Here is a 26,620-nt window from a genome sequence, read left to right on the forward strand (position 1 = left end):
TAGGGAAGGAGATTGAGACCTCGATCAGGCATCATAGAGGATTGTCAATCGACGGCTTCAGTTGTACACTACGTTGTGGGACGGCAGCATACCTTTGCATAATATTATCACGTTCACACAATCATTGCGTTCGACTAAGCGATAAGCCCACAAATGCCGCGATATGGGATGGTCGCCCAACACTTCCAAAAGCACTCAATAGAAGGACAAAAAGTGTTATGCAGCAACATAGCTTCTCTTGATACTCCCTATCCTCTAATATACGCCATAAGAGCGACGTAACCAGTCTAAAACAACATACCCTCCTGGATAACCTTATACTTCTTCCTCTCTTTTGGCACACTCCTTGTTTTCTCTTTGAAAGCTGCATAAGCCTTCGCCAACGGTGTAAATATATATTCCTCCCCTGTCAACGCCAAGGACAAGTTGATCCCTGCGAGAATGACGATGAACGCTCGGAACGTGTAAGGAATGTCGACGAGCTGTAGCATCGACGCAAGCCAGCCTGGTGGATCCAGGAAGAAATAGGTAACGAACAATGTGGTGAAGGTAATCGAAAGGATGAACGGAAGATTCTGAGACATCGGCTTGCGGTACGGCGGACCGACGCTGAGGACGATGGCAATGAGGATGTACTGGTACGACGAGATGGCAAATAGCGCGGTGTTCTCGGCGCTCTCGATCGTGGAGTTGTCTGGGTCGACAATGGGCTCCTTGTACCTGTAAAATGTTGTCAGTGATCCGTAATGGTTTGAACACATCCAGGAACCTTACCATGGCTGTGCCAAAATCATGAAATAAACCAAGAACTGCATTCCGGATAAAACCACGATATGCCCAAGCATACTCGTGATGACCTTCTTCGACACAAGGTTCGCCGTGGGACGCTTAACCGAGATGACAGGGTACGGTTCGGAGCGGCCCATAAAGATACTGATCGGGATGATGAGGAACAAGTCAATAAAGAGGAACTATAGAAAAACATATTAGCAGGCATACTCGGCATCGAGACGATTGAACGAACCTGAAAGTTGCCCAAGTTGGACCCGGACTTGTACAACAAACTGACAGTCGTAAACTGAATCGCACTGTACAAAGCCATATACTTGAAACAACTGAAACTCGTAACAAGTGCCGCACGTCCTTCGCGAATGACATCCAACACGCAAGAGATCTCGAACGATCGACTCGTGAACGGAGCAGCAACCGATGCCTCGGCCTCAGAAAGAGAGATTCCCACGTCAGCGGCCTTCAGGGCACCACAGTCGTTTGCACCATCACCACAGAAACCGACACAGTAGTCGAGTGACTGCAACTTCTCGACCAGTTCGTGCTTCTCGTCCGGGGACATACGAGCGAAGATTTGACCCTTGATGAGCATACGTTGGAGGACAGACAACGGAGCATAGTCCACTAGCCATCTAAACACATCACCGCTAACAGCCAGCGAGTAATCGTTGATGTTGTGCGCTTCATATGGCAACGAAGCATCCGCGTCTGCCGGCGCAGGCATAGGCAACAATGTCTCCGAATCCAGCGTCAACGAGCTGTTATCAACACTATGCCACGTAACCTTCGAGTTCGGATCAAACGAATTCCCAATCTCGAACTGCGGCACAAACACATGTCCAAACTCACTCACGAGTCCACACTCGCGTGCAACACTGATGGCGGTGAGGATATTATCACCAGTACACATCACTTTTCGGATATTCGCCTCAGCAAGCTGCTTGATCGCACCAGCCGTACTCGGCTTCAACTTATTCTCAAAGATGATGAAGCCCAGGAATGTCAGATCCTTCTCCGCCTCCTCGCGCTTCATCTTCTGCGCCTTCGCAAAACTCAATTTCGGGATCGTCTTGGCCGCACAAGCGATGACACGGTAACCGTGGTGGGTGTAGTACGCCAACAACTCATCATAATCCGCAGGGAAGGTGTTCGGGTCACAGATGTCGGACATGATTTCCGGAGCACCCTTGACATACACCTGCGTAGTCGTACTCCTGAACCTCTTAACCAAGACACTCATTCTCCTCAAATGCGACACAAACTCAAATACCTTCAACACACCAAGCTCCATCGGTGCCGTCTCCCTCGGATCCGCAGACCCCTCCATAACCCCCTCGATCGCAAACGACCTCCCACCCGGAGGCCTAACTGTGGGAGGAATGAGAGAAGGCCCACTAGCCGGCTTCGCAGCAGACGCGTCCTCAGCAGACACTCGCCCGCGCTCATTCGTCTCCCCACCCTCCTCATAAATCCACTCCGTAAAATCAAACATTTTCAAGTCCAGTGGATCTCCAACGAGTTGTCCACCGACGAGCTTGAGTGAGTGGCATGTCGTCATCGCATACAAAATCGCCGCTCGCTCTCCAAACTCCTTACTCGGATCCCTCTCAAACTCACTCGACGGCAACAAATCCTCCGGGTGTTCATACAAGTCGTAAAACTGGTTACTCACGCGATCAACCGCCCTCACACCCAAGATATCCAACCCATCTTCTGTCAAAGTCCCAGTTTTATCGAAACACATGACATCAATCTTTCCGCCAACGTTAACCCTCTGCGGACTAATACAGAAAATGTCCTTCTTCCTCAACCGCCCAATCGCAAAATTTGTTCCAATACTCAACGTAGCCGGCAGTGCAGGCGGAACAACAATCGTGATCAAATCCAACGCCCTAACCAGGATCAAAGTCCAATGCAACCCAAGCTTGACGAAATTGATAGTCGACAAGATAAAGCCGAAACAGGCGATAATACCCATAACCCCGATAAACCGGAACGAATCACGATAGAACTTGAACCCCACTGGACGAGGGAACAGCATAGAACGGATGAGGGCACCTTTCGTGGTATTGAACCCGGTGCGGACGACCATAGCCAACGCCGCAGCATCCTCACTCCCCCTCGCCTGTGGCCGCCTTACACGGATGATCTTCGTTCCGGAGAAGAGAAAGTGTTTCGCGACATCTGGGTTCACCCCCGAAGAAGACAAATTCAAGCTTCTCAGAGCCTTATCCGTCGTAGGTAACTTCGATACCGGGACGGATTCTCCAGTAAGCATCGACTCATTCACGATAGCATCACCGCTGAGAAGTAGGGCGTCACACGGGAAGACCGTCAAACTTGGGTCCGAAACCTCGTAGACATCTCCGGGCACGAGGTCCTCCGAACTAACAGACCGCCAAAACCCATTTCTGAGTACACGCACCTCACAAACAAATCGACTCATCTCCTTCAACCTCGCCATATTCTCCTTCGTCTCAATCAACGTCGTGATAATTGACCCAACAGAGATAAGGAAGATACACGCCGCATAATAATAATACTCATCAAAACTCCACAAAATGATACTTCCCACCTGGAAGATATAAAATGGATGCAGCGCCTCATCGACAAGTAGCTGTCCCATCGATTTCTGTTCGATGTCGATGACGTTGGAGCCGAAGGCTGCGATACGGTCTTCCCAGATATCTCCGTCGATACCTTGACGGACGTCTTTGACTTTTTTCCATGAGGGGTCTTTCCAGTTGTTGTTTTGGATGAATTTCGCGAGGTAGGGGTGCCAGACGAAACGGGTGTAGCGGTAGTCGACCCACCTGAGTACAGGGAGGGTAGGGTCATCGTTTTCCGGGTCGTCGGGGACGTAGCGGATACTTGTGCTAAAGACGGTGGACATCTCGCGTCCGTATGTGCGCTTGGATATATCGTGAATAGACACCTCACCCCATTGATTTTCGATGACGACCCAGTCGCATTTTTCGAGGGGTGAGGGTACGGCTGTCATTGTAATCCACCATCTGGGTAGCCAGCGGAGGAGGAGGTAGGTGAGGCCGAAGGTGCAGATGCAGAGGAAGTAGTAGAGAATGATCTTCAACGAATGCGTGCGAAAACCGGCGATGACGATAGTCAAGTCCTCTTCCTGCAAGTATGCACGCTGACTCGTCTTCTTCCTGTTCATCCCCATAAAATCTGACTCGCCAGAAATGGTGCGGTGGAGCAGCGGATCGCCGTACTCACTCATCGGTGTATCCCCAGCCTGCGACTCCATATCCGTCCCCGCATACCCATCCTCATCATCATACCCACCAGGCGCCTCGCTCGTCTCCGTGACCGCATCATCATTATCCACAACATCATACCCACTCCCAAAGAACTTCATCGACAATAACCCCAGCGAAGGTCTCTGCTGACTCGCATTACTCTGACTTCTCGAACCACGGTGCACGAAGCTCGACACACCCGTCGGAACACTCTCACTCATCGGTCCATCAAAGATTGCGTCGTGCGCCATTTCCGTGTTGGCTTGGTCATATAGTAGGGGTTGTTGGGAGTCTCGTCGGTGTCGCGCAATGGAGTCTCGTCTTCGCGACGTAGAACGCCGGGACGAAACAGAGGACGAGCGTCGAAATGTCCCGTGACCGCGATAGGATGACATGAGGCGGTGATGAACTCTCTGGTTTGCCTGAGCGGATCCGGCGTTATATGCTCGCAATTGAAGTTTTGGTGGCTGGACGGCCGTGGTAAGGTTGCGCCGTGTTGCAGGGAGGTGAGGCTGACCACCATACGTGTGGCGAAGTCAACATTTTGGCGGCAACCGTATTCGAACACAGACATCAAGAAGGCTGATCAGCTGAAGGATTGGTCCAAATGGTCGTTTCACAGGTGCAAAAGCTGCCGTTTCGTTGACCAGCCGCAATGGCTGACACGCTTTTGTATAGGGAGAACTCATGGTCAAGGCCTGTGCCGACATCGCCCACGAACTCATCGTCGCCCACGAAGCCGGCAAAGACGTAAACCTAAACGGCCTCAAAATCAAAGCCTCCAAGAAATTCAAGTTATCCGGCCAACCCCGCCTCGTCGACATCATCGGCGCAATCCCAGATCAATACCGACAATACCTCCTCCCGAAACTGAAAGCGAAGCCGGTACGGACTGCGTCGGGGATTGCGGTCGTCGCGGTTATGTGTAAACCGCATAGATGTCCGCATATTGCGATGACGGGGAATATCTGCGTGTATTGTCCTGGAGGGCCGGATTCGGATTTTGAGTATTCGACACAGTCGTATACGGGGTATGAGCCGACTTCGATGCGTGCGATTAGGGCAAGATATGATCCATATGAGCAGGCGCGTGGACGTGTGGAGCAGTTGAGACAGCTTGGGCATAATGTGGATAAAGTGGAGTACATCATCATGGGAGGAACATTCATGTCCCTACCGGAGCAATACCGGGATTGGTTCATCGCAAACCTACATAACGCCATCTCCGGACACACCACCGAAAACGTCGACGAAGCTGTTGCGTTCTCGGAACAGTCAAATACGAAGTGTGTCGGTATTACCATCGAGACGCGACCAGATTACTGCTTGGACCAGCATTTGTCCTCCATGCTCCGCTACGGCTGTACCCGTCTCGAAATCGGCGTCCAGTCTGTGTACGAAGACGTCGCCCGCGACACAAACCGTGGCCACACCGTCAAAGCCGTCTGCGAAACCTTCCGTCTCGCAAAAGACGCCGGATACAAAGTCGTATCACACATGATGCCCGACCTCCCCAACGTCGGGATGGAGCGCGATTTGTTTCAGTTTCAGGAGTATTTCGAAAACCCAGACTTCAGAACCGACGGTCTCAAAATCTATCCGACCCTCGTTATTCGCGGAACGGGGTTGTATGAACTTTGGCGGACGGGGCGGTATAAGAATTATACACCTAACGCACTCATCGACCTCGTCGCGCGTATCCTCGCGCTCGTACCACCCTGGACCAGAATTTACCGTGTCCAGCGCGATATCCCCATGCCCCTCGTCACCTCCGGTGTCGAAAATGGTAATTTGAGAGAGTTGGCATTGCAGCGCATGAAAGATTTCGGCACGACTTGTCGTGATGTGAGGACGCGTGAGGTCGGAATTCAGGAGGTTCATCATAAAGTTCGTCCGGATCAGGTGGAGTTGATTCGTCGCGACTATACTGCGAATGGAGGATGGGAGACATTCTTGGCGTATGAGGATCCGAAGCAGGATATCCTCGTCGGACTTCTCCGTCTACGAAAGTGCTCCGACCGTACGTTCCGTCCAGAGTTGACGGGACAACCCACCTCCCTCGTCCGCGAGCTCCACGTCTACGGATCCGTCGTCCCCCTCCACTCTCGTGATCCGAAGAAATTCCAGCACGCGGGTTTCGGAACGTTGTTGATGGAGGAGGCGGAGAGGATTGCGAGGGAGGAACATGGGAGCTTGAAGATCAGTGTTATTTCTGGTGTTGGGGTTAGGAAGTATTATCAGCGACTTGGGTATTGGTTGGATGGGCCTTACATGTCGAAGTGGTTGGATGGGCGGGAGCAGAAGGCGTGAGAGGAGGGTGAGAGAGGAGAGGCATATTCATTCACTTCTGCAAGGGTAAACGGAGTTTGTTAGCGAATCGATTTCTCAATACCAGAACATCTTCCTTACATGGTTTTCACACGTCTTTACGTCATGCGTGTGGGGTGCAGCAACGACCTTGAACGCGTCGCAAAGTCAACGTCCAAGAGGCTCAAGCACGCAAAGACTCAGCTATACGTTCAATCATGTCAGCAAAGAGAAAGGCAGCATCTGCCATCGTGGCCTCAGTCGACGCAAAAAAGTCCAAACAGTCCTCTCTTTCCTCCTTCTTCTCCGGCGCAGCGCCGACCTCGCCTGCTAAAGTTACCGTCAGGGCGCCGACGACAGTTCCCAACTCCAACGCGCCGTTCGACAAAGATCGCTGGGTGGATTCCCTGAGTGAGAAGAATAAGGAGCTGCTAGAACTCGAGATCAAGACCCTTCACGACTCATGGTTCAGTGCGCTGCACGGTGAATTCACGAAACCGTACTTCTTGAAGTTGAAGGAGTTTTTGAAGCAAGAAAGGGGGAAGAGGAAATGGATCTTTCCGCCAGGTAACGGGATGCGTTGGTTCCTCTTGAAGACAGAACTGATATCCGGTCACAGAGGAGGATGTATACTCATGGGCACGCCACACACCGTTGGATAAAGTGAAGGTAGTGATCCTCGGACAAGGTACATTACTACCACTCCTCTCACCGTGCAACAATGACTAACATAACGCGAAAGATCCATACCATGGCCAAGGACAAGCACACGGTCTCTGCTTCTCCGTCCGCCCACCGATCAATGCACCACCATCCCTCAAGAACATTTACACCGCACTAAAGAACGACTACCCAGACTTCACTAAACCTCGCGATGGACTCCTCACACCATGGGCAGATCGCGGTGTCCTACTTATCAATACATGTCTTACGGTCGAGGCACATAAGGCAAACTCGCACGCAAAGAAGGGATGGGAGGAGTTTACGGCGAAAGTCCTGAGAACCGTCGCGGAGCAGAGATCGGATGGTGTCGTATTCCTGGCATGGGGAAGTCCAGCGCAGAAGAACATTGATGCGTCTGTGCCAAATAAGAGTCGACACCTCATCCTGAAGAGTGTGCATCCAAGTCCGTTGTCCGCACATCGTGGCTTCATGACCTGTGGTCACTTCAAGCAGGCAAATGCGTGGCTCAAGGAGAGGTATGGGAGTGGAGGGGTGGTTGAGTGGGATTGTCTGGCGGAGGAGAAACGGCAGAATGGGTTACCTGTGGCGACTGAGGAGGAGGTTGTAGTGGAAAAGTTTGATGCCAATCACCTTCCGGGATTGATCATCACGAAGACGGATGACACACAGAGACAGGCGGAGAGGGCGGATGCGAAAGTTCAGGTGGAGGATATCGACACATCTGAGCCAGTGGAGCGTGTCGGAAGAGATGTCATTGACGATCCTGTCAACGGACCGCCTGGCGCCTCAGATAAGAAACATGCGGAGGTTATCTTCGGAGAGTCGACTGGCGAATATGCACGGGAGCAGGGAACTTCAGGGCATCAAGAAAAGCAAAATGAGATATAACTTGATGATATAATAAGTCCAGAGGTACGATGAGCAAACGATGCGCCAATAACAAATATCAATAACCTACACCCCCCCTCACCTCGAAGCTCCCCGCGACGATCTTCTCTAGAAAATGACCAAATCCTTTTCGACGTTCCAGCCCAGCTTGCTGGCAGATGTCCTAACAGTCTCCTGCATACCACCAGGACCACAAAGCAACATCACACACTCGTTCTCGTTTGCCTCACAAAGCTGCTCCTTCATGATATCCATATCAATACGTCCACGTCCGTGTTTCCAGTCCTCGGAAGGCTTGGAGAGGGTATGGTGGATCTTGACACGGTTCTTGACACCATGCTCCTCCACCCACTGATCGAGGATTTCACGGCAGAGAATGTCTTCCTCGGTCCTGTTGGAGTAGATGACGTGACAAATCGTTTCGTCATAGCGATCCTCAAGGACTGCACGCAAAACCTGGAAAATGGGAGTGATACCAGATCCACCAGCCAACATCGCGAACGACTTGACCTGACGCTCAACTCCACGCCAGCGTAAACGACCCTTACCAAGGTACTCGAATGAACCAAGGGGACCTTTGCAGTCAACCGTATCCCCGATCTTCATGTCCTCGAACAGTGTAGTCATCCTTCCTCCCTCCATATTGTCGGTAGCCATGTAGACCTTGACCAACAACTCAAACTTCCCCTTCATGTTCGGGTCGGAGACCGGGGTGTAGGCACGCACCACCTTCTCGCCCGACGCCGTCTCGAGACGAACGAAGAGGTGTTGGCCGATGGGGAGACCGAGGGTTTGTTCGGGGTGTTCGAGTTCGAAGGTGAAAACGCGGGAGTCTGAGGATACTTCCGTGCGTGAGACGAGTTTGGATTTCAACCACTGCTTAGGATGGAGGAAGTGCGCCCTCGGCACAGCGGTGGGGGCCGGCTCCCCGACCTTCTGGGGTGATCCATCATCGTCGCGGGAAACCAGTGTTCCGATATGGTAATCCACTAGCATCTTCTTCGCACTCTCCGAATGAATCGCCATAAAATCATCCGTAGCATCGGCACCCGAAGCCAAAATGATGGATTCCGCACCACCAGGATGTTCCTTCAAGAATCCCGTACCATCATAAACCTCGTTTTGCACGACAAACCACGCATTCTTCTCATTCGCCTCGACCTCCTCCATCGTGATCTCCCGCTTCACCTCGGGGTTGATCATCACGATCTCCTCCTTCTTAATCGGAATCCTCTGCTTTGGCTTGTCAGACAGCGTCTCATCGACCTCACCCCAATTCGGATCCTGCAAGTCCCCTCCCGCATTTTTCACACGCTCCATCCAGCCACCCGGAGCCAGCGCCGGCTGCGTCGGATGCTCAAACCTAATCCCCCCCTCACACTTCCTCACCGCAACCCTAAACCAACAATTATTCATCATACTCATCACACTCCAATACATATCCCTCTGCTGCACATTCATACTCTCATCCATCGCTCTCACCAAGATCTCGCCCCTGTCCGCGATGGAAGCGAGTTCGTTGATGGAGACGTCGCATTCCCAGAAACACCATGACCAGCAACGGTCGTCGTCGAGGGTGATTCTGCCGCCGTAGAGTTCTTGGCCGTTGAATTCGCGGTACTCGTCTTCGAAGTAGCGGATTTCGGAGAGGCGCCACGTACGACCTTTATCGAGTGAAACCTCGACACGGGTGATTCGACGGCCGCCACCGTTGTAGGCGTATCCTTTTACGGTGTACACAGAGTTAATCTGCGCATCGAGATCGGAGACGGGGAGGATTTCGTCGTGTTGGGGGTAGCAAATCGCGGATTGTACGTTGAGGTCATAGATTGCGTACCGTTCGTCCTGCCACCACTTTTTGTCGTTCTTGGCCATTTCGGGGGTGACGATGGTGGGGAGGACACGGTTATCGTAGATGTGGTAATAGTTGTCGGAGGGCTCGGCGGTGAGGACGATACGCTTCAACCACTTGACAGAGCGACCTCCAATGACACCAGGAATAACTACACGAATCGGCTTCCCGTGATCCTCACGCAACTTCTCGCCGTTCATCTTGTGTGCGAGCATGATACACCGACTCGGATTTTTAACCCAGCTCAACTTGACACTCGTCCCGTAATGTCCCTGAGGAAGATTATCGATTCCTTCCATGCAAACGTACTTCGCCTCTTTCTTGGGTTTAGCGAGTTTGATGGCTTCCCAAAGGAGACAGCCGGTGAAGAGGGAGGTGGAGACGCCGGCGGCACCCCAGTTGAAGCCAGAGCCTTTGCGGACCATGTTTTGTTCTTTGCGGCGGTTACCGGCGCAGACGAGGGTGATTGGCATTGTAATTTGGGGGAGTTGCTCGGTGATTTGTTCGAGGGGGAGCATGATGGGGTTTTCAACCAAACTATACTCTGTTCAGTATATTCGCTGACATTAGTTGACTATGAGAACATACCCTTCGATCGAGACCATCCAGCCTTCGGGCTCGAGATCCTTTGGTACACCTCCATGGTTACGGACATAAAACAATTCCGGCGGCGTCAAGAACCCAGCATCGTACAGCGACGTCAACGGAGCCTCGACATTGAAGGGATGGGTTCCCGTGAGACGAATCAAGCGAGGGTCTCGAGGAACATGCGAGTCTGGAGTAGATTTATCGATATCTAAAGTCTCTGTGGGAATGACGGTTGGAGGAGCGAGAAGGTAGTCTGGGAGTTGAGGTTCGGCGCTGTCGGAGGATGGTGGTGATGGGGGGAGGACAACGTCCTTTACTGCTGAGAGAATTGCTGCCATCTTTCTTTTTTCCTCGATGTTACTGTGTATGGAGAGAGAGGACGAGCTGTTGGACAGGCAATATATCAGAACTAACAGAACTACTTGGTGCCTATCTACCCGCTATCCTGCAATGACTTGCGAGGCTGATCAGATCAGATGCGGGGCGACTGCTGGGGCGAAGTCACCTCTATCACTGACACGCACCGTGAATGCATCCTTATCAATTGGCGGTGGACACGCCTGGATTTCGGACGCTGTTGTTATCTGGGGGTTGGATTGAAGATTTTGGCGGTTGCCTATCTCACGCGCGGGAATGCAGGTCTCGCTCGACACTCAGGACGGACGCTAAGGAGTGCTGATAGGGAATATGAACACCTTCGAACATGGAAGTAATTCCGCGGCGATCCTTTGTCATATCAATGGCTTTCTCTTTGGAAGTGGGTCTGGGTCTGCCTAGCAATTCGTGTGGACGGGCGGTGCAATCGCAAACATGAGAGGTCGGAGGCAGTCGTCGAGTGGGACGAATAACAACGGAGGCCTTGCGTGGAAGGAATTGCACAGAGTTCATGGCCATTGAAATCAAGTTGAGGAGAAGAGAAGTTAAGTAGTAAAGGGTATATTGAATAACTAAACGAATCCTTGCCAAAACATCAAGGGCGTACTCCATATCTTTTCGTCCAATTGTTAAAGGGATACTCGAACCAGCGGTAAACACGAAGCGACAAACGAAACGAAGCGAAACCAAGAAAAACTATCCTAACCTTATCCCTCGAACGTATTCATCTACGGACGTCCGTGCTTTCCGGGCACAGGCACCCAACAGACAAGAACGTGAATAGCAACGATAACGAAGCCAATAATGTAAAGCGACTTGAAGTAGTTCGTACCCTCGTACCTGAACACGAGGTTGAAGATGACACCTCCAAGGTTACCGAACGAACCCACAATACCGGTAACAACACCATTGTGCTTCGGGTTCAGGTGCGGCACAAGGGCAAAATTCGCACCGTTACCAGCCTCCATGAAGATCGCAAGACCAACCAAGGCTCCGATGAGGTGGTGAACAGGCAAGTTCGGGCAGAACCCAATCCAGACAAAGAAGATACCCTCCATGACACCCAAGAACATCAACCACCACTTCTTGTAGGCAACGTTCGTACGAGCATAAATCAAATCAGCGAAATACCCACCCAAAGGACGCGTGATGATATTGAGCAAACCAAACATGGCAGCCCAGTTACCAGCGAGCTGTTGAGACCAGATTTGACCATCGATACGCTTGGCTTGGGTTTGGTAGAGTGCGGAGATGACACCCTCGATTGCGAGTTCGGCGCCGAAGGTACAGATGTAGGGGAGGGCGACGAGCATAGTTTGCAACGAGTACGCAGCTTGCCAGGCAGTCTGGGCTGTAGGGGGTTCGATGATGGATGAGTCCGCTTCCTCGATGACGGCGGAAGTCTGAGCGGGATCGTGGATCTTCTTCTCGTCCATGACGCGCGGGGTAGCGGTCCCGGACGTAGGACCAGCGTAGTCGTTGAAGTTTGCAAGAGGGACATCGGTCACCTTGCCCTCGTTCTCATAAATCTGTCTCATATTCTCTTGACGAATCGCGCGGTCCGCCCACTTCCCATTCGGTGTGTCCTTTCCGAAAACCAAGATCATGGCGGCGGTACAGACGATGATGATGAGCGGACACGCAGGGAACGCGATACGCCAGGCCATGTGGTGGGAGTATCCCATGCTAACGAATCCGTTGACAACGGCGGGCATGACGAAGAACGTGACACCTCCACCAGCGTTACCCCATCCAGCGGCGAGAGCGTTCGCGCGTCCAACGACGGATTTGTCGAAAAAGGCGGTTGTCCAGACTTGACAGGGGACGAAAGTTCCGCCGAGGATACCGATGAAGAAACGGAGGACGATGAGACCGTTTGCGTTGGTGACGAGAGGCGCGAAAGCGGTGGGGATGGCTCCGGCGAGGAGACACCCGGCCATTGTCCAACGAGGTCCAAAGCGATCCGTCAACGGACCGACGATGACACGAACGAGGAGGGTGGAGGCGAGAGCGGCGATATTGGAGTTTGCGACATCGGCGGTAGTGAGATTCAGATCCGCCTTGAGCGAATCATGAACCAACGGCGCAAACGCGAACCAAGACAAGAAAGCGACGAAGAAACCAAGCCAGGCGAAGTGGAATGTTCGGCCGTATTTGTTGAGGGGGTTGAGGACGGGAATGGAGAGGGCTTTGCCTGTGATGGGGTCGACCTCTGGCGCCCTGTAGAGTTTCTGGAAGAAAGTTGGTTGAGACATGGTGATGATCTTCCTCGAGGGGGATGGGAGAGTGGCATCTTATAGCAAATGGATTCAAGATGACCAACTCCAACGGAGCAACGACCACGTTATCTAATCTCTAACCCACCTTTCCTACACCTTGAGCCGCACTCCGCAAGCCTCTACTGTTCTCTGGAGTGCTGGAGATAAGCTCTCGTCTAAGGATTTGCGTGGGACTTCGCCTCTGCACGATGCAAGATGGGGATCGCCTCACGTGATTCACGCTTATCGCAGCACAACATCGTCGAGAGCTTATCGCTCGAATTCTCCGAAGTTACGTACATTGATCAACGCGCGCTCGATAAGCAACGTCCCTCAATGTCCGTACCGCTCCGTTGCAGGACCCCATGGGAGATAGTCATCGAGATAGTTATCGAGACCTCACCAGCCAATGGAGCCTCGCCTGATTAGGGGTAATGGAGAGGGGGAGATAACTATCTCCCATGGGGTCATGCGAGGTTTCTTGTGATAGCTCTCATAAATCTTGGAATGGCCCACTTTTGTAGGATATCATTCGCAAGTACACGTATATAACCTCTTGAAAGGGCAGCTCGACAATCGATTCCACAAAGATCAGAAGCACAACGGATCACAATGGCTCCAGGGCTCCACGCTGAGACCACCGAGATCGGCAGCGTCTCCGCACGTAAGAAGGTCGTCGTTGTAGGCCTCGGCATGGTCGGCGTTGCCTTTATCGAAAAACTCCTCAAATCGGACGCAAAACGCAACGAATACGAAATCTGCGTCTTCGGCGAGGAAAACCATGTCGCATACAACCGCGTTGGGCTCACGTCCTTCTTTGCCCATAGGAGTATCCCCTCTATGTATCTCCAGCCGGAAGAATGGTATGCGTCACATGAGGAGGGTGCTTTGGCGTATAGGATCAACACCAAGATTACGTCGATTGACACGGCGAGGAAGAAGGTGTTTACGCAGAATGGGGAAGAGTGTGCCTACGATATATTGGTGTTGGCTACGGGATCAGACGCATTACTGCCGCGTCACACGCCTGGACATGATGCGAAGGGTGTCTTCGTGTACCGTACCATCGAGGATCTGGAAAAGTTGATCGACTACTCCGCCAAGGTCTCGCTACCGGAAGGCATCGACAAGCGTGCCGCAGTCGTCGGTGGAGGTCTCTTGGGTCTCGAAGCAGCCCACGCCGTCCAGGACTTGGACTCCTTCCCCCGTGTCGCCATCATCGAACGCAACCGCTGGGTCCTCTCCCGCCAACTTGACATGGACGGAGGCAATATGGTCGTCGAGAAAGTCCGCGACATGGGCGTGGACGTTATGCTCTCTAAACGCGTAGGCGCCATCGAGAAAGACGAGAACAACGTCATGACCGCCGTTGTCTTTGAGGATGGCGAGAGGATGGATTGCCAGATGATTTGTTTTGCTATTGGGATTAAGGCACGGGATGAGCTGGCTCATTCTGCCGGGATTAAGTGTCATGATCGTGGAGGTATCCTCATCAATGATGCGCTGGAGACGAGTGCGAAGGATGTTTACGCTATTGGTGAGTGTGCTTCGTTCGAAAACGCTACCTACGGTCTTATCGCACCCGGAATTGAGATGGCCGATGTGCTTGCGTTCAACTTGACGCAGGCTAAGCTTCATGCGCCGAGGAAGTTCAAGACTCCGGATCTTTCGACAAAGTTGAAGTTGATGGGTGTCGACGTCGCTTCCTTCGGTGACTTCTTTGCTGACCGCGACGGTCCCAAGAACGTCCCCAAACGCGCCGGTGCCGGAAAGGAAAAGAAGCCTGGCGTGAAATCATTGACGTATAAGGATCCTTTCTCATCCGTGTACAAGAAGTACATCTTCACCGATGACGGAAAATACTTGTTGGGTGGTATGATGATCGGTGATACGAGTGACTACATCAAAGTCGTCTCTCTCGTCAAGGCTGGTAAGCCTTTGGAGATTGGTCCTCACGAGCTCATTGTCGGCGCGAACAAGGGTGGCGAGGAGGATGGCGAGGATCTCCCCGACGATGCACAAATCTGTTCATGTCACAATGTGACAAAGGGCATGGTCGCCGAATCCGTCCGTTCTGGCGAATGTGACTCCATCGGAAAGGTCAAGTCTTGCACCAAGGCTGGTACTGGATGCGGTGGTTGTATGCCCCTCGTCCAGAACATCTTCAATGCTGAGATGAAGAAGATGGGTAACGAGGTTTCTAACCACGTGTGTCCTCACTTTCCATACTCCCGCGCGGACTTGTTCAACATTGTCCGTGTGAAGCAGTTGAAGACGTTCGGTGACGTGATGGAGAAGTACGGTAACAAGCCTGATGCGCTTGGGTGTGAGGTTTGTAAGCCTGTTATTGCGTCCATCTTCTCGACGGTTTTCAACCCGTTGGTTTGTGATGCGCCTGTTGCGGGGTTGCAAGAGACGAACGACAAGTACCTCGGTAACATCCAGCGTAACGGAACGTATTCCATCATTCCCCGTGTCTCTGCCGGAGAAATCACACCCGCAAAGCTCGTCGCGATGGGTCAAGTAGCCGAAAAGTACGATCTCTACACCAAGATTACCGGTGGACAACGTATCGACATGTTCGGTGCCAAGAAACAGGACCTTCCCGATATCTGGGAAGAGTTGGTCAAGGCTGGTTTCGAGACCGGACACGGATACGGAAAGTCCCTCCGTACTGTCAAATCCTGCGTGGGAACCACCTGGTGCCGTTACGGTATCGCAGATTCCGTTGGAATGGCCGTGCGTCTCGAGGAACGCTACAAATCCATCCGTGCACCGCACAAAATCAAGGGTGGTGTCTCTGGCTGTGTTCGTGAATGCGCTGAAGCTCAAAACAAGGATTTCGGACTCATTGCCACGGAGAAGGGATTCAACCTTTATGTTGCGGGTAATGGTGGAGCGAAGCCTAAGCATTCGGAGTTGTTGAAGGCTGATGTGCCACCCGATGAGATCGTGCAGTTGTTGGATAGGTATTTGATGTTCTACATGAGGACTGCGGACAGGTTGCAGCGTACGGCTCGTTGGCTTGAGGGGTTGCCGGGTGGGATCAAATACCTGCGTGAAGTCATCCTCGACGACAAGCTTGGCATCTGTGAGGACCTCGAGAAGCAAATGGAGGAGCTCGTTGGTACTTTCTTCTGTGAGTGGACGGAGGTTGTCAATGACCCCGAGCGCCGCAAGCACTTCAAGCAGTTTGCGAACACGGATGAGAAAGTTGAGAACATGGAGAAGATCACGGATCGTGGACAGACGCGTCCGACGAATTGGACGAAGGATATGTCTGTTACGTATCCTTTCCGCGAACACAAGTGGTCTAAGCTGGACTGGGAGCCTATCCTCAAGACGGATGAGGTCTTGGCTGTCAGGACTGGTGCTGGTGTCGCTGTTAAGCGTGGTGACACTCAACTCGCTGTCTTCTCTGTCCCCGGAAAGGGATTCTATGCTTCGCAGTCTATGTGTCCTCACAAGCGTGCGTTCGTCTTGCAAGACGGTATCCTCGGTGACACCCCCGAAGGCGACATCTTCGTATCTTGTCCTATGCACAAGCGTAATTACGATATCTCTTGTCATGAGGACAAGGGTGGATCCTGCTCCAATGACTCTTCCATGTCTATTGCTACTTTCGAGATCGAGTCTCGCGATGATGGCATGTTGTGGATGAAGTTGCCTCCTGTGATGGAGATGGACGAGGTTTTGGGTACGAAGAAGTGGATCATGAAGGCAGATGATTCGGCTCCTTACTTTGACAAGGTTGATGAGAAGATTGGACATGACCGCAAGACGGGTTTGAACACCAAGAAGATCATCAGGCCTGACAACCAGAAGAAGAACGGTGATGCTGCCGCGGCCAAGCATCCTCTTGATTGGTGAGCACGGGAAGAGGACGGCGGTGAGGAGGGGTGTATGTTAGGTTCCGGAGTATACCTTATCCATTCTCTTAGCATATTATTACACGGCGTACGGTATTAGGGGTATTGAATTGACATATTTTCTTACGTTCTTCTGAGGTGTCGCCGCGGTCTCGGCAACGGCGGAACTTCTCTGCAGGTTGGCGCCAAGATGCATGCAGCCCCGTGCCAAGAACTCACCGCCAAGCGATCAAAGAAATCCTGATATAAGGTATCGGATCCCCGTAACAACAGCATACAACAGCATACAACCATGAGGTTCTCCACCATATTCGCCGCATTGGCGGCTACAGCATCTCTGGTTGTTGCAGTACCAAACCCGCATCCTCTGAAAGAAGTGCACAAGACCTTGGTGGAGTTGGACGACCGTTTCACCTCTGCCGGGCAGGAAAACATGATCGTCACCGTCACGAGAAAAGACGATATCGAGTCCGACGGCGGTAGCGTTGTCGAAGAAAAGATTACACAACTCGTTTTCGGATTTCATGTTGATCCGACGATGGATAACGTTATCTTCTTGAACGGGGAGCCGATTTCTTTGCACAGGCCTTCGGAGACGCAGAGGATCGCGGCTGTGGTGGCGTATGTCCCTCCAGGACACGAGATGGACGAAGTCAGCAAAATGGATCGTGACGCACTCTTGGTATTCCCCCAGATCCACGTCCTTGCCGACGTCGCAATCGCCATCAAATACCTCCCCCGCGGCGCCCGCGACGTCAACATCGGCGTCCAAGTCATCGAAACAGACGGTAAAGTCGTCATGTCCCAAGATAACTTCGGGGTCTCGATCAACATTCCTGGACACAAGAAAGTGGAGAAAAAGAAGTGCGATAAGCATGATTACTTTTGTAAGATTGCGGGGATGTGGGAGGGCGTGAAGGGGTATGTTGAGGATGGGTATGAGCGGATGAAGGAGGTGCATAAGGTTAGGCCTGGACATAAGGGTGAAAAGGGTCCTTGTCCGAAGAAGTTTAAGGGTGGGAAGAAGGAGATGGGTGTCGTTGCCGCTGTTGGTGCTGGTGCTGGGCCTGTCGAGGGCGACTTCCCTCCTCCCCCTCCGCACCACGACCACAAGGACGACCACCGCCGTCCTGGCCCGGGCCACCACGATCGTCCGAAGAAACATCACAAAGAGCATCACCACCGCCCTCACCTCCCCCACAAAGGCGTCTGCCGCGCCATTACTTTCTTCGTTATCGGCGTGTTGTCTTTGTCGGCTTCGATTATGGGATTGGTTGTCGCTGCGAATATCGTTGCTATGATTGTGAGGAGGGTTACGGGATCTGCCAGGAGGGAGGCGGATTATGAGCGTGTTGACGGAGATGAGAAGGGGGAGCAGTTGCCTGTGTATAAGGAGGTTGATGTGGAGAGTGATGAGGAGGGTGTACCGGCGTATGAGGAGAAGACGGGGTTGTTGGCTCATGAGGAGCGTGTGTAAGCTAGGGTTCGGATTGGATTTTTGTTTTCTGTGATTGGGTATTTGGGTTATTCGGATTGGTGTTGTTTTTTTACGTTACGTTCTACTTTGCTTGTGATGATGGGTTCATCGTTAATGTTACCATTTGGATCCCGTTTACAAGTACATTTTCCTGGAATGCGTACTCTCGTTAGAGCTGCTTCACCCGGTGTAGCTTTCTGAACAGAAACAGGAACTTGCCATGATGCGGTTAACCTTGGGTCCAGGTTCTCTCAGCCGACGCCCGTCGATGAGTGCGAGGGTATCGGCCAGGATATCGATCAACATGTTCGTGGGTGGTGAGGCGTGGCGATAGGTGGACGTGGGTGGTGAGGATGGTGATCAAGGGTAACGGAGGCTGGTGGACCGAGGGTGGTGGTCATGATGCTTAGGGATGGACTGTAAAACCCATGACAGGCGGCAACATGGCGTGTGGATGACGGAGAGGGACCACCTCGAACGGTCATTAGGCAGTGCGGCATCCCCGGTACTCAAACAAGCAGGTTTTCAGTCGACAAGTGTAACTCGACTTGAGCGTTCCGATAATGTCAACACTCACTCACTTTAGCTGGAGAGTGCTCGAAGAAGGAGCGAAGCGTGCGAATATGGTTGAGCTGCGCGGATCATCCTGACCTTAAGGACATCTTCTGATCCTAGACAACTTATCGCAAACGCGAAGAAAACCCGGACAAGCTAGAACGGCTCTCTAGGCCCTATGAGCTGGCGCCAGTTCGTCACGCTTGCAACGCCTTTCAAACACGTTGAGAGCGGTTGCTCGGGCACAGCAACGATATCGTCACGAACGTCGAGGCCAATGGAATTCCAAGCGCAACGGTACGGAGATGTTAATCTCACGACGGCGTAGAGAATCATGGCGATGTACTGCGAGTTGCAAGTGATGCGCATGGATTCGGGCATCTGATGCCAGAGAAATGAAGCAGAAAAGGAGAGTAAACCCCATAAAACACAACAAAAAGGTGTGGAGAAGCTGGGAGTCGAACCCAGTACCTCTCGCATGCTAAGCGAGCGCTCTACCAGATGAGCTACATCCCCGAATGGATGGATGGGGATGAGTTCGCAAAAATACATAAAAACAAAATACGTCTCTATGCGAATCGTGTTCTTAGGCTGGCCCCATCCTTCCATCCTCGCCATTCGTAAAGGAGGCTTGTCGGTCGCTGGTTTCAGCACTTTTCGCAAATTTGCATGGCGTACACTAGCCCCGGCGCGCTCCCGTGAACCGTGGGAAAGCACCCGGTACAGGATTTTATGATAATCTCAGACGACAGTCACAGCCTCTTCCGTTGCCCTATACGTATGTTGCAACGTAGGGCGATCTTTCCTGTGCGCACTTGTCGGGCTCTCTCTTGTACATATCCGTACTTGGTCAAAATCGAGTATACGCCAATTTGAGAAGGCTTTCTTTCGCTTGCGGCGCTACCCGGGAGGTGAACGTGTTCAAGCAAACGGCCACAGCCGTATTGGTATGTAATAAGTTTCGTGGTGGCCACTGCTAGACTCGCAAATATGATGGATGTCGATATTCTCCAAAGCCTAGTAGAACAGGCTCGCGGTGGTTCTGTGGGTCACCGAGTGAGTCTGTACAGTTGTGATGCGCTTTTGCATCGTTCTTCGATTCTTGTCATTTGATTACGACTCATGGAACTATTGTTCACCACATCCTGACGACTTGACCAGAAGCAATATTAAGCACGAGAAAAAGATACAGCACCCGAGTATTCCCAGCTGGTCTCCCACGCTAGTACTGACTGGGCCCTATGATGCTTAACTTAGGAGATCGGACGGGATCCTGTGCTTTCATCATGGTATGGCCGTATCTGGCAGAGAAACAATTAGGACTTTAACATCCATTATTTCCAATTACTTTGGACTTCTCCCTAGATGAGGTCGGAGGATGTCAAACATCTCAAGCGCAAGAAACACGTCTTTCCTCGAACGAAGCCCCATCCTGTATCGTTCTCTCAACTTATCCGACTGGTACAGTATAATGGCAATCCTGCGTGGTTTTCAGGACGACATGGCGTTATAAGAACCATGAAGGCGAACGAAAAGCACACGGTCTAAGCCTAATATTGGAACGAAACAACTAGTAGTTCAATCGTATCCTCTCTTTCTCTTATTATTCACTGATCAGCTGATACTAAGAAGTATACCCTATATGTAAGAAAATCGCGCCATGTCCAGTGTCCTTACTAATGCCAGAATTACCAATACCCTACCCTTCCCACATCTTCATCGTATATATCTTGTGTATACTATCATTCTCTACTCTTCTCTGCTCTCAACAGTTCTCATCTTACTTGGAGGGGGAGGCGGTAACGGCCCAACCGGCGGCGGCGTCGGCGCACCCAATATACTCCCTCTTCTGTCAAGCTGCACACCAGGCGGCAACGGCGTCATTCCATTGTTGTTCACAAACCACGAACTTGGACGGCGACCGGAACCGGTACCGGATGAGTCGCTCGTCACGGAAACCCAGGAAACTGGTCTCTCGCGTCGTCCTTCGTTGGAATGTTGGCGTGGGAGGGGAACGCGGCTCGTCGATGCCGAAGACGGCGCGCGGCTTGCGTTCTTTGATTTACGCTTATTTGAGCCAGCGACGCTGGGGTTCAGGCTCAAAGGCACTGCAGGGAGTGCTGGCAGTGTCGTCGCCGTTGGCATAGGCTTCTGCTCGGGCAGGGCCTGCATGCTTGTCTTGTGCCTAAGACCGCGGTGCGTAGGCGGAGTGCTCGTGTTGCCGTCGCCCTTTGTTGTGTAGTTCCCAAATGTTCCGGTGTTCGCGCTCTTGACCGAGCTCGCACTGGAGACGGCAGTTCCAGTCGAGATGACACTCAATCTCCTCGTATCAGGAGTGCTAAGTCTTCTAACTTCAGCCGCTGCGAAGAACCCGTGCGTAGGCAGGGGCAAAGGGGCAGCAAGAACCGAGTCCACCGCCCCCATAGCGTTCAACTGAAAGTCGAAGCCCGAGTTTGGGCCGAAGGTGGTATCAGTCGGGCTCGCCATCGCGGACCATGCACCAGCCGGTTGCTCATCTGGGTGCACAGAGAACGGGAGCTGGCTGCTCGTGATGGTGTCCACCCCGTCGACTTCAGGCTTGCTGATCTGGAAGGCATCCAGCGCGATACGGACGTTGTGCATGCCATCACCATCACCACCCGCCGTCCGAGTCTTCTTCGATGCCTTTGATGGAGCCTGCAGTGCCGTAACCTCCTCCTCTGTGCCCGGCGTGCTCACAGTAATCCCACTATCCTTGTGCTGAGTAGCTCCGCCTTCGAGCGCAGCGAGTGTTGCGCTGCGAACACTGTCCTTGTCGCCCTCCTTTGCGACCCGGATCTGCTCCCTGACTGCGTTCATCCACTTCATCAAATCATCTGTATTCTCCATAACCAAGTACCAAGGCTCCGCACCTCCTCCTGGTGCGACCTTTAGTGTCCATTTCGATCCTTGAATGGCGTCTGAGACGTGGCAGATGGTAGACTCCGTAATGCCCAACACCTGGTCCGGGGTACGGTTCTCTTCATCCTCCTCTTCGAGCGCTGGTTGGTATCTCAACAGCGTTCCCGGAGTCAAGATATATAATCTCCTGCCCCATCCAGAAGGCTTCCTCTGGGCACCGATAGAGAGGAAGCTCTTTGTTGACTGGCCTGCAAGGAGTGTTGGCAGTTCGGTGTAGAGAATCGCACGTTCTTTGGCGACCATTATTGGCATCTTTCTGTTCCATGCTGTTGGAATCGGGCTGGACATGCGCGAGTTGGTTGAAAGGAGGGGCGAGTGCGCCGGTAGTGAAAGTGATCTTGACGGCGATGGTGCGAAGGTGCGCTGAGTTGCTGCTTCTCCCATGGCCGATTTCCTGCCTCGTGACGCCAGGCTCTCCGCGTCCGAGTTAATCGTGGCCAAGTTGCCTAGCGAAGGTCGTTCTGGGTAGAATGTCGCCTCGGTCGGACTGGCTAGCTGCACTGCGACATTCGGACCGAGACCGAAGACAGAGTTCTGTCGCATACTTGCTCTGCTGTTGTGTTGTTCGTCCATGCCGACCGCCTTGCTGCCTCGTCTGCTGCTACCGATCTTTGACATAAAGTTGAGTAGCGACTTGCGGTGCGAAGCGACTGATCCTCGCTTATTCGAACTCGTCTTCGAACCGCCAAAGGAGAATCTCGATGATGGTCGCCGACCAGCTTGTGATCCATCATTCGAAGAGTTCGAAGATGTAGAGTATCTGTTGTGGTTGTTGTCGTTCGAGGTTATCGAAAGCATCGACAGACGGTTGTTCCGTGGTGCGTCGGCGTCCATGACCGCAGATCGCTTGCTTATACCGCAGCTGGGTCAGACCGATATTTGTTGAGCTGAGCTGATCAAGCAGCTGAAGAGCCGTAGAAAGCTCCAGCGAAGATGGTGAGAAAGTCTGTCAGCGAGTGGCAAGGGTTGTTTGTGGTTGTCGTGCGAGACTCGAGAAGGTACTTGACGCGTGGGTTGAGCTTATTCGACGAGGAGAGTAGAGATCGAAGGAGATGGCGCACGTGTACTGTTCTGCAAGGGTACGCTTCCAGCTGTTGGTTGATCCAGCTGTTCACGCTTTTGAGGTTGCTTGCTGTGTATGGCACGTCCTAGCCGTTACACTGTGCCTTTTCCGGGGAAAACGCGCACAGACTTCGTAAGCTTGCCGTATGTACTCTGGAAGTAAGCGCCCGACGAGCTGCGAGAGGGGTCCGAGCGTAGAAGTTGCAGAGTTGGAAGGCCGGTGATGCTGGCGGCCCGGCGATGGATATATATTACAGCTGGAAGATGGACGAGGAAGTATGGAGCAAGTGGCTTTAATGTCTGTGAATTACCAGGCTTCGAGCTTGTGCGAGCGCAGCGGCGTACTTGCCTTGGGCTTTGTCGCTGTGAATCCGATCGCCGGAAACTGCGCGCACGAAACAGGCCGAGACTCCTGCAAGCTTAAGACGACCGTTGCCCTCCACCGCCGCACTGGAAAAGGAAGTCGCACCGCAGAGATACGAACAGGGGATTAAGCTTCGAGGCCGAGTAACCGACCGCGTCAATCGAACACCGTGGAGCTTCCGGATCGGCCGTTTACCGGTCAGATCCCATGCCAAGAATCTCTCATCGCGCTCCGTCGGCCTTTGCAGCAGTCGCTGCGCGCGCATCGAGACGTTGGGCAGGGCTGGCCACCCGCACAAAGGATGCCCACGCGGAGCACGGCTCCGATAATTTACCATATGAAAGAATGAAAGCTAGAAACAAAGCTTTGGGATCCAATGAAGCATCTACAAAGGTCGAGACCGGGTAGCGGTCCACCGGGGACAGTCATGAGCACTCAATCGTCGATGCGCTTTCGATACGACGGCTAGAAACATGGAGATGAATGGAACGTACGGCACACGTGTGGACGACCGAGATGGACCCTTGACAGGTAAGAAATGCAATTTGGTAAGACCTTTGACAGCACCCCAGTTTCTCCGCTGCTTCCTTTGCCGATGGAGGCTCACGGATAAACTACTCTTCAACCTCCTCAAACCTCGGCTGCATGTTCTTCTTGGCAGCCGTGTTCACTGGAGCAGCATTTGCCGACATGGACTTTGACTCTGTGACTGCAGCCTTCTGCTCACCAGGAGTAACAGCGGCCTTCTTCTTTCCCATGACCTTCTTTGGCTATATTGCAGAGTTAGTACAACCCAACCAACGTAGGACTCTGTAGACATACCTTCTCCCATCCCCAAACCGGCACAAACGACTCAAAAAACCCAACATCTTCAAACAAATTCGGAAACAACCACAACCCAGGACTCGCAACAACCATCGTAACAACAAACAACACCAACCTCACAATCGCCAACACGATAAACAACCCAATCACGCCCAACATCGCCATAGACAGATACCACACGCCCAACCTCATCGTGGGTGGCCATAGTGGGAACATGACACCGGCGAGGATGACGAGGACGAGGAGGACTGAGCCGAGGATCGCCATGGTTTGTGGGCCTTCGCGGATCCAGGCGTAATGGTGGTCCTCGGAGATTTCTTGTTCGCGGATGATGGAGAGGGTTCTTGAGTCACCCTTCTTCCGCTTCTTTTTCTTCTCTGCGGCGCCGTGGCCGTGGCCCGCGTGCGGGTCCGCGAATTTGTCGACACGGAGTGCGATCAGGTGGAGAGGCAGCAATCTCAGTGCCTCGGCAGCTTGATCACGGTTGTTGATTTCGGGGAGGTTCGAACCCTTCTTCTTTTGTGCTTTTTGGTATGCGGGGGATTGGAGGAGTGCGAAAGCGTGTTTTCCTGCAAATCATCAGTCTTCCATAACACAAGGAAGAAGCTTAATGAAGAAATACCCTTGAAATACTCATGTCTCTTCCCATTGAGGATACCAGTACGATTCTTCAATTCCTTCTTGTGTCGCAAAAAGTCGTGGACGGCCAACGCTTCTGGCGTCGGCGGCTGAGGAGCCTGTGCTTGCGGAGGAGGACCGGACATGGTGCTCGATGTTCAAGGCGATGATGATCGATCCGTTCGTAACTCGTCGAGGACGATGGTCAGTTGCTCTTCGAGCTCGATTGATCCCGGTGAGCGACGTGGCTGCTACCGCAACCCTTGCTGCGCGTCATGTTTCACCGCCAGGCGTCCTGCATCGAAATTGCTATATTCGGACAGTAGATGGGCAGCGATCTTGAAATATCGCGGGAGCTCTCAAATGCTTCAAGCTTCCAATTGTATTATCATATCATCATCCTCTCCTCTCTCCTCTCGCATCCTTCACTGCTTAATCTTCTCCGTCAACTCCGGCACAGTAGTAAACAAATCCCCAACCAACCCAATATCAGCAACCTGGAAAATAGGCGCATCCGCATCCTTGTTGATCGCAACAATCGTCTTACTATCCTTCATACCCGCCAGATGTTGAATCGCTCCTGAGATTCCGACAGCGACATACAACTCCGGCGCGACGATTTTTCCAGTCTGTCCAACCTGCAACGCGTTGTCTGCATACCCAGCATCGACAGCAGCACGGGACGCACCGATAGCGGCACCGAGGGCATCAGCGAGAGGGGTGATGACTTTGTCAAAGTTCTCTTTGTCTTTTAGACCGCGACCGCCGGAGACGACGCGTGCTGCGGAACCGAGGTCGGGACGGGCGGAGGTGGAGATTTGTTCGGAAACCCAGGCGGTTTGGGAGGTTGTTTTGGGGTCTTTGCCGGATTCGATGGGGGCTGCGTTGGATTCTGCTGGTGGGCCAGCGGGGTCGAAGGCGGAGGGACGGACGGTGATGACCTTGAAAGAGTCGAGAGACTTGATGGTAGCAATCGCGTTTCCTGTGAAGCTCTGCGTTAGCCCGTGTACGAAAACAGCGATCAGAGTATCACAAACCTGCGTAGATTGGTCTGCGGAAAGTGTCCTCGCTCTCAACGCCCACAATATCAGACACCTGCCCAACATCCAACAACGCCGCCACTCGTGGCATAGTGTTCTTCCCAAACGCAGTATGCGCAGCAATAACATGTGTAAAGCCACCCTCCTTGACATTCTCCACCACCAGCGGCGCAAAGTTCTCTGGCAATCCCTTATCGTATTCTTCATTCTCCACCGTCAAAACCTTCTCGACACCCTTGAACTTGGCAGCCTCGGCACCCATCTTGGCGGCGTCGGAACCGGCGATGAATGCGGTCACACCAGAGCCGAGCTGGGTTGCGGCGGTGAGTGCTGAGAGGGAGTTTGCGTTCCATTTTCCTTGACGGTGTTCGAGGATTGCGAGGGTGCTGAGGAGGCGGGAGGAGGCAGTGAGGCGGAAGCAGTGAATGGAGGCACGGAGGCCGGCTGAGCGAAGGGCCAACATTGCTGGCTGGAGCCTTTTGGGTAGATGACGTTGGGATGGAGGGGGAGTGTGGAGGTAGTTGCCTCCTACCTGGATATTCCGAGGCTCGATGCACGTGCCTGGATGATGAAGCGGGGTGACTGAAGATGTGAATGATCACCTCACGTGAGTGTTGATGAAGTGAGTGAGATCCCCTTCTAGCAAGCATTACCGACCCGTTTTCTCTTTCTCTTTCTCGTTGTCATATGCATTGGAAGGTCATGGTGCACGGACCCCAGCTGCTCGTTATCGATACCGGGCCCGTCAGATATAACCAGCATGGGAAACGCGTTCTCGCCATGCCTTTCAATCGAGATATTATCGGCCGATACAATCGAGATACGAGTCGTGCGTGGTGACTATTTATCGCAGACGTTAACCCACGAGCCTC

At 52.7% G+C, this 26,620-nt stretch overlaps 10 protein-coding genes and 1 non-coding gene across 11 annotated transcripts; 4 read left to right on the top strand and 7 right to left on the bottom strand.

Moving 5' to 3' along the window:
* Window positions 1–287: 287 nt before the first annotated feature.
* On the bottom strand, window positions 288–4,297 carry SAICODRAFT_4881 (ATPase type 13A2; the record flags this gene model as incomplete). The annotated part of the gene is made up of 3 exons (XM_019168942.1): window positions 288–720; window positions 775–971; window positions 1,025–4,297. The coding sequence occupies 3 exons, from the start codon at window positions 4,295–4,297 to the stop codon at window positions 288–290; spliced, it is 3,903 nt and encodes a 1,300-aa protein (XP_019026756.1).
* Window positions 4,298–4,622: 325 nt separating this feature from the next.
* SAICODRAFT_87724 (histone acetyltransferase ELP3) lies at window positions 4,623–6,356 on the top strand (the record flags this gene model as incomplete). The annotated part of the gene is made up of 2 exons (XM_019171513.1): window positions 4,623–4,668; window positions 4,725–6,356. Exons 1-2 carry the CDS (start codon window positions 4,654–4,656, stop codon window positions 6,354–6,356), a joined length of 1,647 nt encoding a protein of 548 aa, XP_019026757.1. The 5' UTR covers window positions 4,623–4,653.
* A 329-nt stretch (window positions 6,357–6,685) lies between these two features.
* SAICODRAFT_49750 (uracil-DNA glycosylase) lies at window positions 6,686–7,580 on the top strand (the record flags this gene model as incomplete). Its single annotated transcript, XM_019168979.1, has 3 exons — window positions 6,686–6,920; window positions 6,973–7,041; window positions 7,096–7,580. Coding segments are annotated over 3 exons (789 nt in total), but the record flags the coding sequence as incomplete, so codon positions are not given.
* A 453-nt stretch (window positions 7,581–8,033) lies between these two features.
* Window positions 8,034–10,703, bottom strand: SAICODRAFT_23042 (nitrate reductase NiaD; the record flags this gene model as incomplete). Its single annotated transcript, XM_019166669.1, has 2 exons — window positions 8,034–10,314; window positions 10,366–10,703. 2 exons carry the CDS (start codon window positions 10,701–10,703, stop codon window positions 8,034–8,036), a joined length of 2,619 nt encoding a protein of 872 aa, XP_019026759.1.
* Window positions 10,704–11,421: 718 nt separating this feature from the next.
* Window positions 11,422–13,137, bottom strand: SAICODRAFT_28740 (nitrate transporter CrnA). The gene has a single exon (XM_019167214.1). It carries the CDS (start codon window positions 12,993–12,995, stop codon window positions 11,469–11,471), a length of 1,527 nt encoding a protein of 508 aa, XP_019026760.1. The 5' UTR covers window positions 12,996–13,137; the 3' UTR covers window positions 11,422–11,468.
* Window positions 13,138–13,343: 206 nt separating this feature from the next.
* On the top strand, window positions 13,344–16,910 carry SAICODRAFT_63664 (nitrite reductase NiiA). Its single transcript, XM_019170007.1, has 2 exons — window positions 13,344–13,474; window positions 13,635–16,910. The coding sequence occupies exons 1-2, from the start codon at window positions 13,460–13,462 to the stop codon at window positions 16,866–16,868; spliced, it is 3,249 nt and encodes a 1,082-aa protein (XP_019026761.1). The 5' UTR covers window positions 13,344–13,459; the 3' UTR covers window positions 16,869–16,910.
* Window positions 16,911–17,075: 165 nt separating this feature from the next.
* SAICODRAFT_149414 (uncharacterized protein) lies at window positions 17,076–18,486 on the top strand. The gene is made up of 2 exons (XM_019165537.1): window positions 17,076–18,230; window positions 18,306–18,486. The coding sequence occupies exons 1-2, from the start codon at window positions 17,160–17,162 to the stop codon at window positions 18,342–18,344; spliced, it is 1,110 nt and encodes a 369-aa protein (XP_019026762.1). The 5' UTR covers window positions 17,076–17,159; the 3' UTR covers window positions 18,345–18,486.
* An 856-nt stretch (window positions 18,487–19,342) lies between these two features.
* Window positions 19,343–19,415, bottom strand: SAICODRAFT_t26. The gene has a single exon. It is a non-coding gene; the product is annotated as a tRNA-Ala (tRNA).
* A 1,057-nt stretch (window positions 19,416–20,472) lies between these two features.
* SAICODRAFT_28741 (uncharacterized protein) lies at window positions 20,473–21,443 on the bottom strand. Its single transcript, XM_019167215.1, has one exon. It carries the CDS (start codon window positions 21,384–21,386, stop codon window positions 20,649–20,651), a length of 738 nt encoding a protein of 245 aa, XP_019026763.1. The 5' UTR covers window positions 21,387–21,443; the 3' UTR covers window positions 20,473–20,648.
* A 2,538-nt stretch (window positions 21,444–23,981) lies between these two features.
* On the bottom strand, window positions 23,982–24,934 carry SAICODRAFT_75467 (translocation protein). Its single transcript, XM_019170979.1, has 2 exons — window positions 24,713–24,934; window positions 23,982–24,659 (listed from the first exon to the last, which is right to left on the bottom strand). The coding sequence occupies exons 1-2, from the start codon at window positions 24,852–24,854 to the stop codon at window positions 24,049–24,051; spliced, it is 753 nt and encodes a 250-aa protein (XP_019026764.1). The 5' UTR covers window positions 24,855–24,934; the 3' UTR covers window positions 23,982–24,048.
* A 199-nt stretch (window positions 24,935–25,133) lies between these two features.
* Window positions 25,134–26,211, bottom strand: SAICODRAFT_23048 (putative electron transfer flavo protein alpha subunit; the record flags this gene model as incomplete). Its single annotated transcript, XM_019166670.1, has 2 exons — window positions 25,134–25,690; window positions 25,746–26,211. The coding sequence occupies 2 exons, from the start codon at window positions 26,209–26,211 to the stop codon at window positions 25,134–25,136; spliced, it is 1,023 nt and encodes a 340-aa protein (XP_019026765.1).
* Window positions 26,212–26,620: the final 409 nt, after the last annotated feature.

Source organism: Saitoella complicata (genome assembly GCF_001661265.1).
Source record: "Saitoella complicata NRRL Y-17804 unplaced genomic scaffold SAICOscaffold_2, whole genome shotgun sequence".
Classification (NCBI taxonomy): domain Eukaryota; kingdom Fungi; phylum Ascomycota; class Saitoellomycetes; order Saitoellales; family Saitoellaceae; genus Saitoella; species Saitoella complicata.

Bases quoted from the DNA above. Each gene is read 5' to 3' on its own strand.
- SAICODRAFT_28740 (XM_019167214.1), bottom strand. From the start codon at position 12,995: ATGTCTCAACCAACTTTCTTCCAGAAACTCTACAGGGCGCCAGAGGTC.
- SAICODRAFT_149414 (XM_019165537.1), top strand. From the start codon at position 17,160: ATGAGGTTCTCCACCATATTCGCCGCATTGGCGGCTACAGCATCTCTG. The intron at 18,231-18,305 runs GAGAAGGGGGAG...CCGGCGTATGAG, and splicing joins ATGAGCGTGTTGACGGAGAT to GAGAAGACGGGGTTGTTGGC.
- SAICODRAFT_28741 (XM_019167215.1), bottom strand. From the start codon at position 21,386: ATGGCGAGCCCGACTGATACCACCTTCGGCCCAAACTCGGGCTTCGAC.
- SAICODRAFT_75467 (XM_019170979.1), bottom strand. From the start codon at position 24,854: ATGTCCGGTCCTCCTCCGCAAGCACAGGCTCCTCAGCCGCCGACGCCA. The intron at 24,660-24,712 runs GTATTTCTTCAT...GATGATTTGCAG, and splicing joins GAGACATGAGTATTTCAAGG to GAAAACACGCTTTCGCACTC.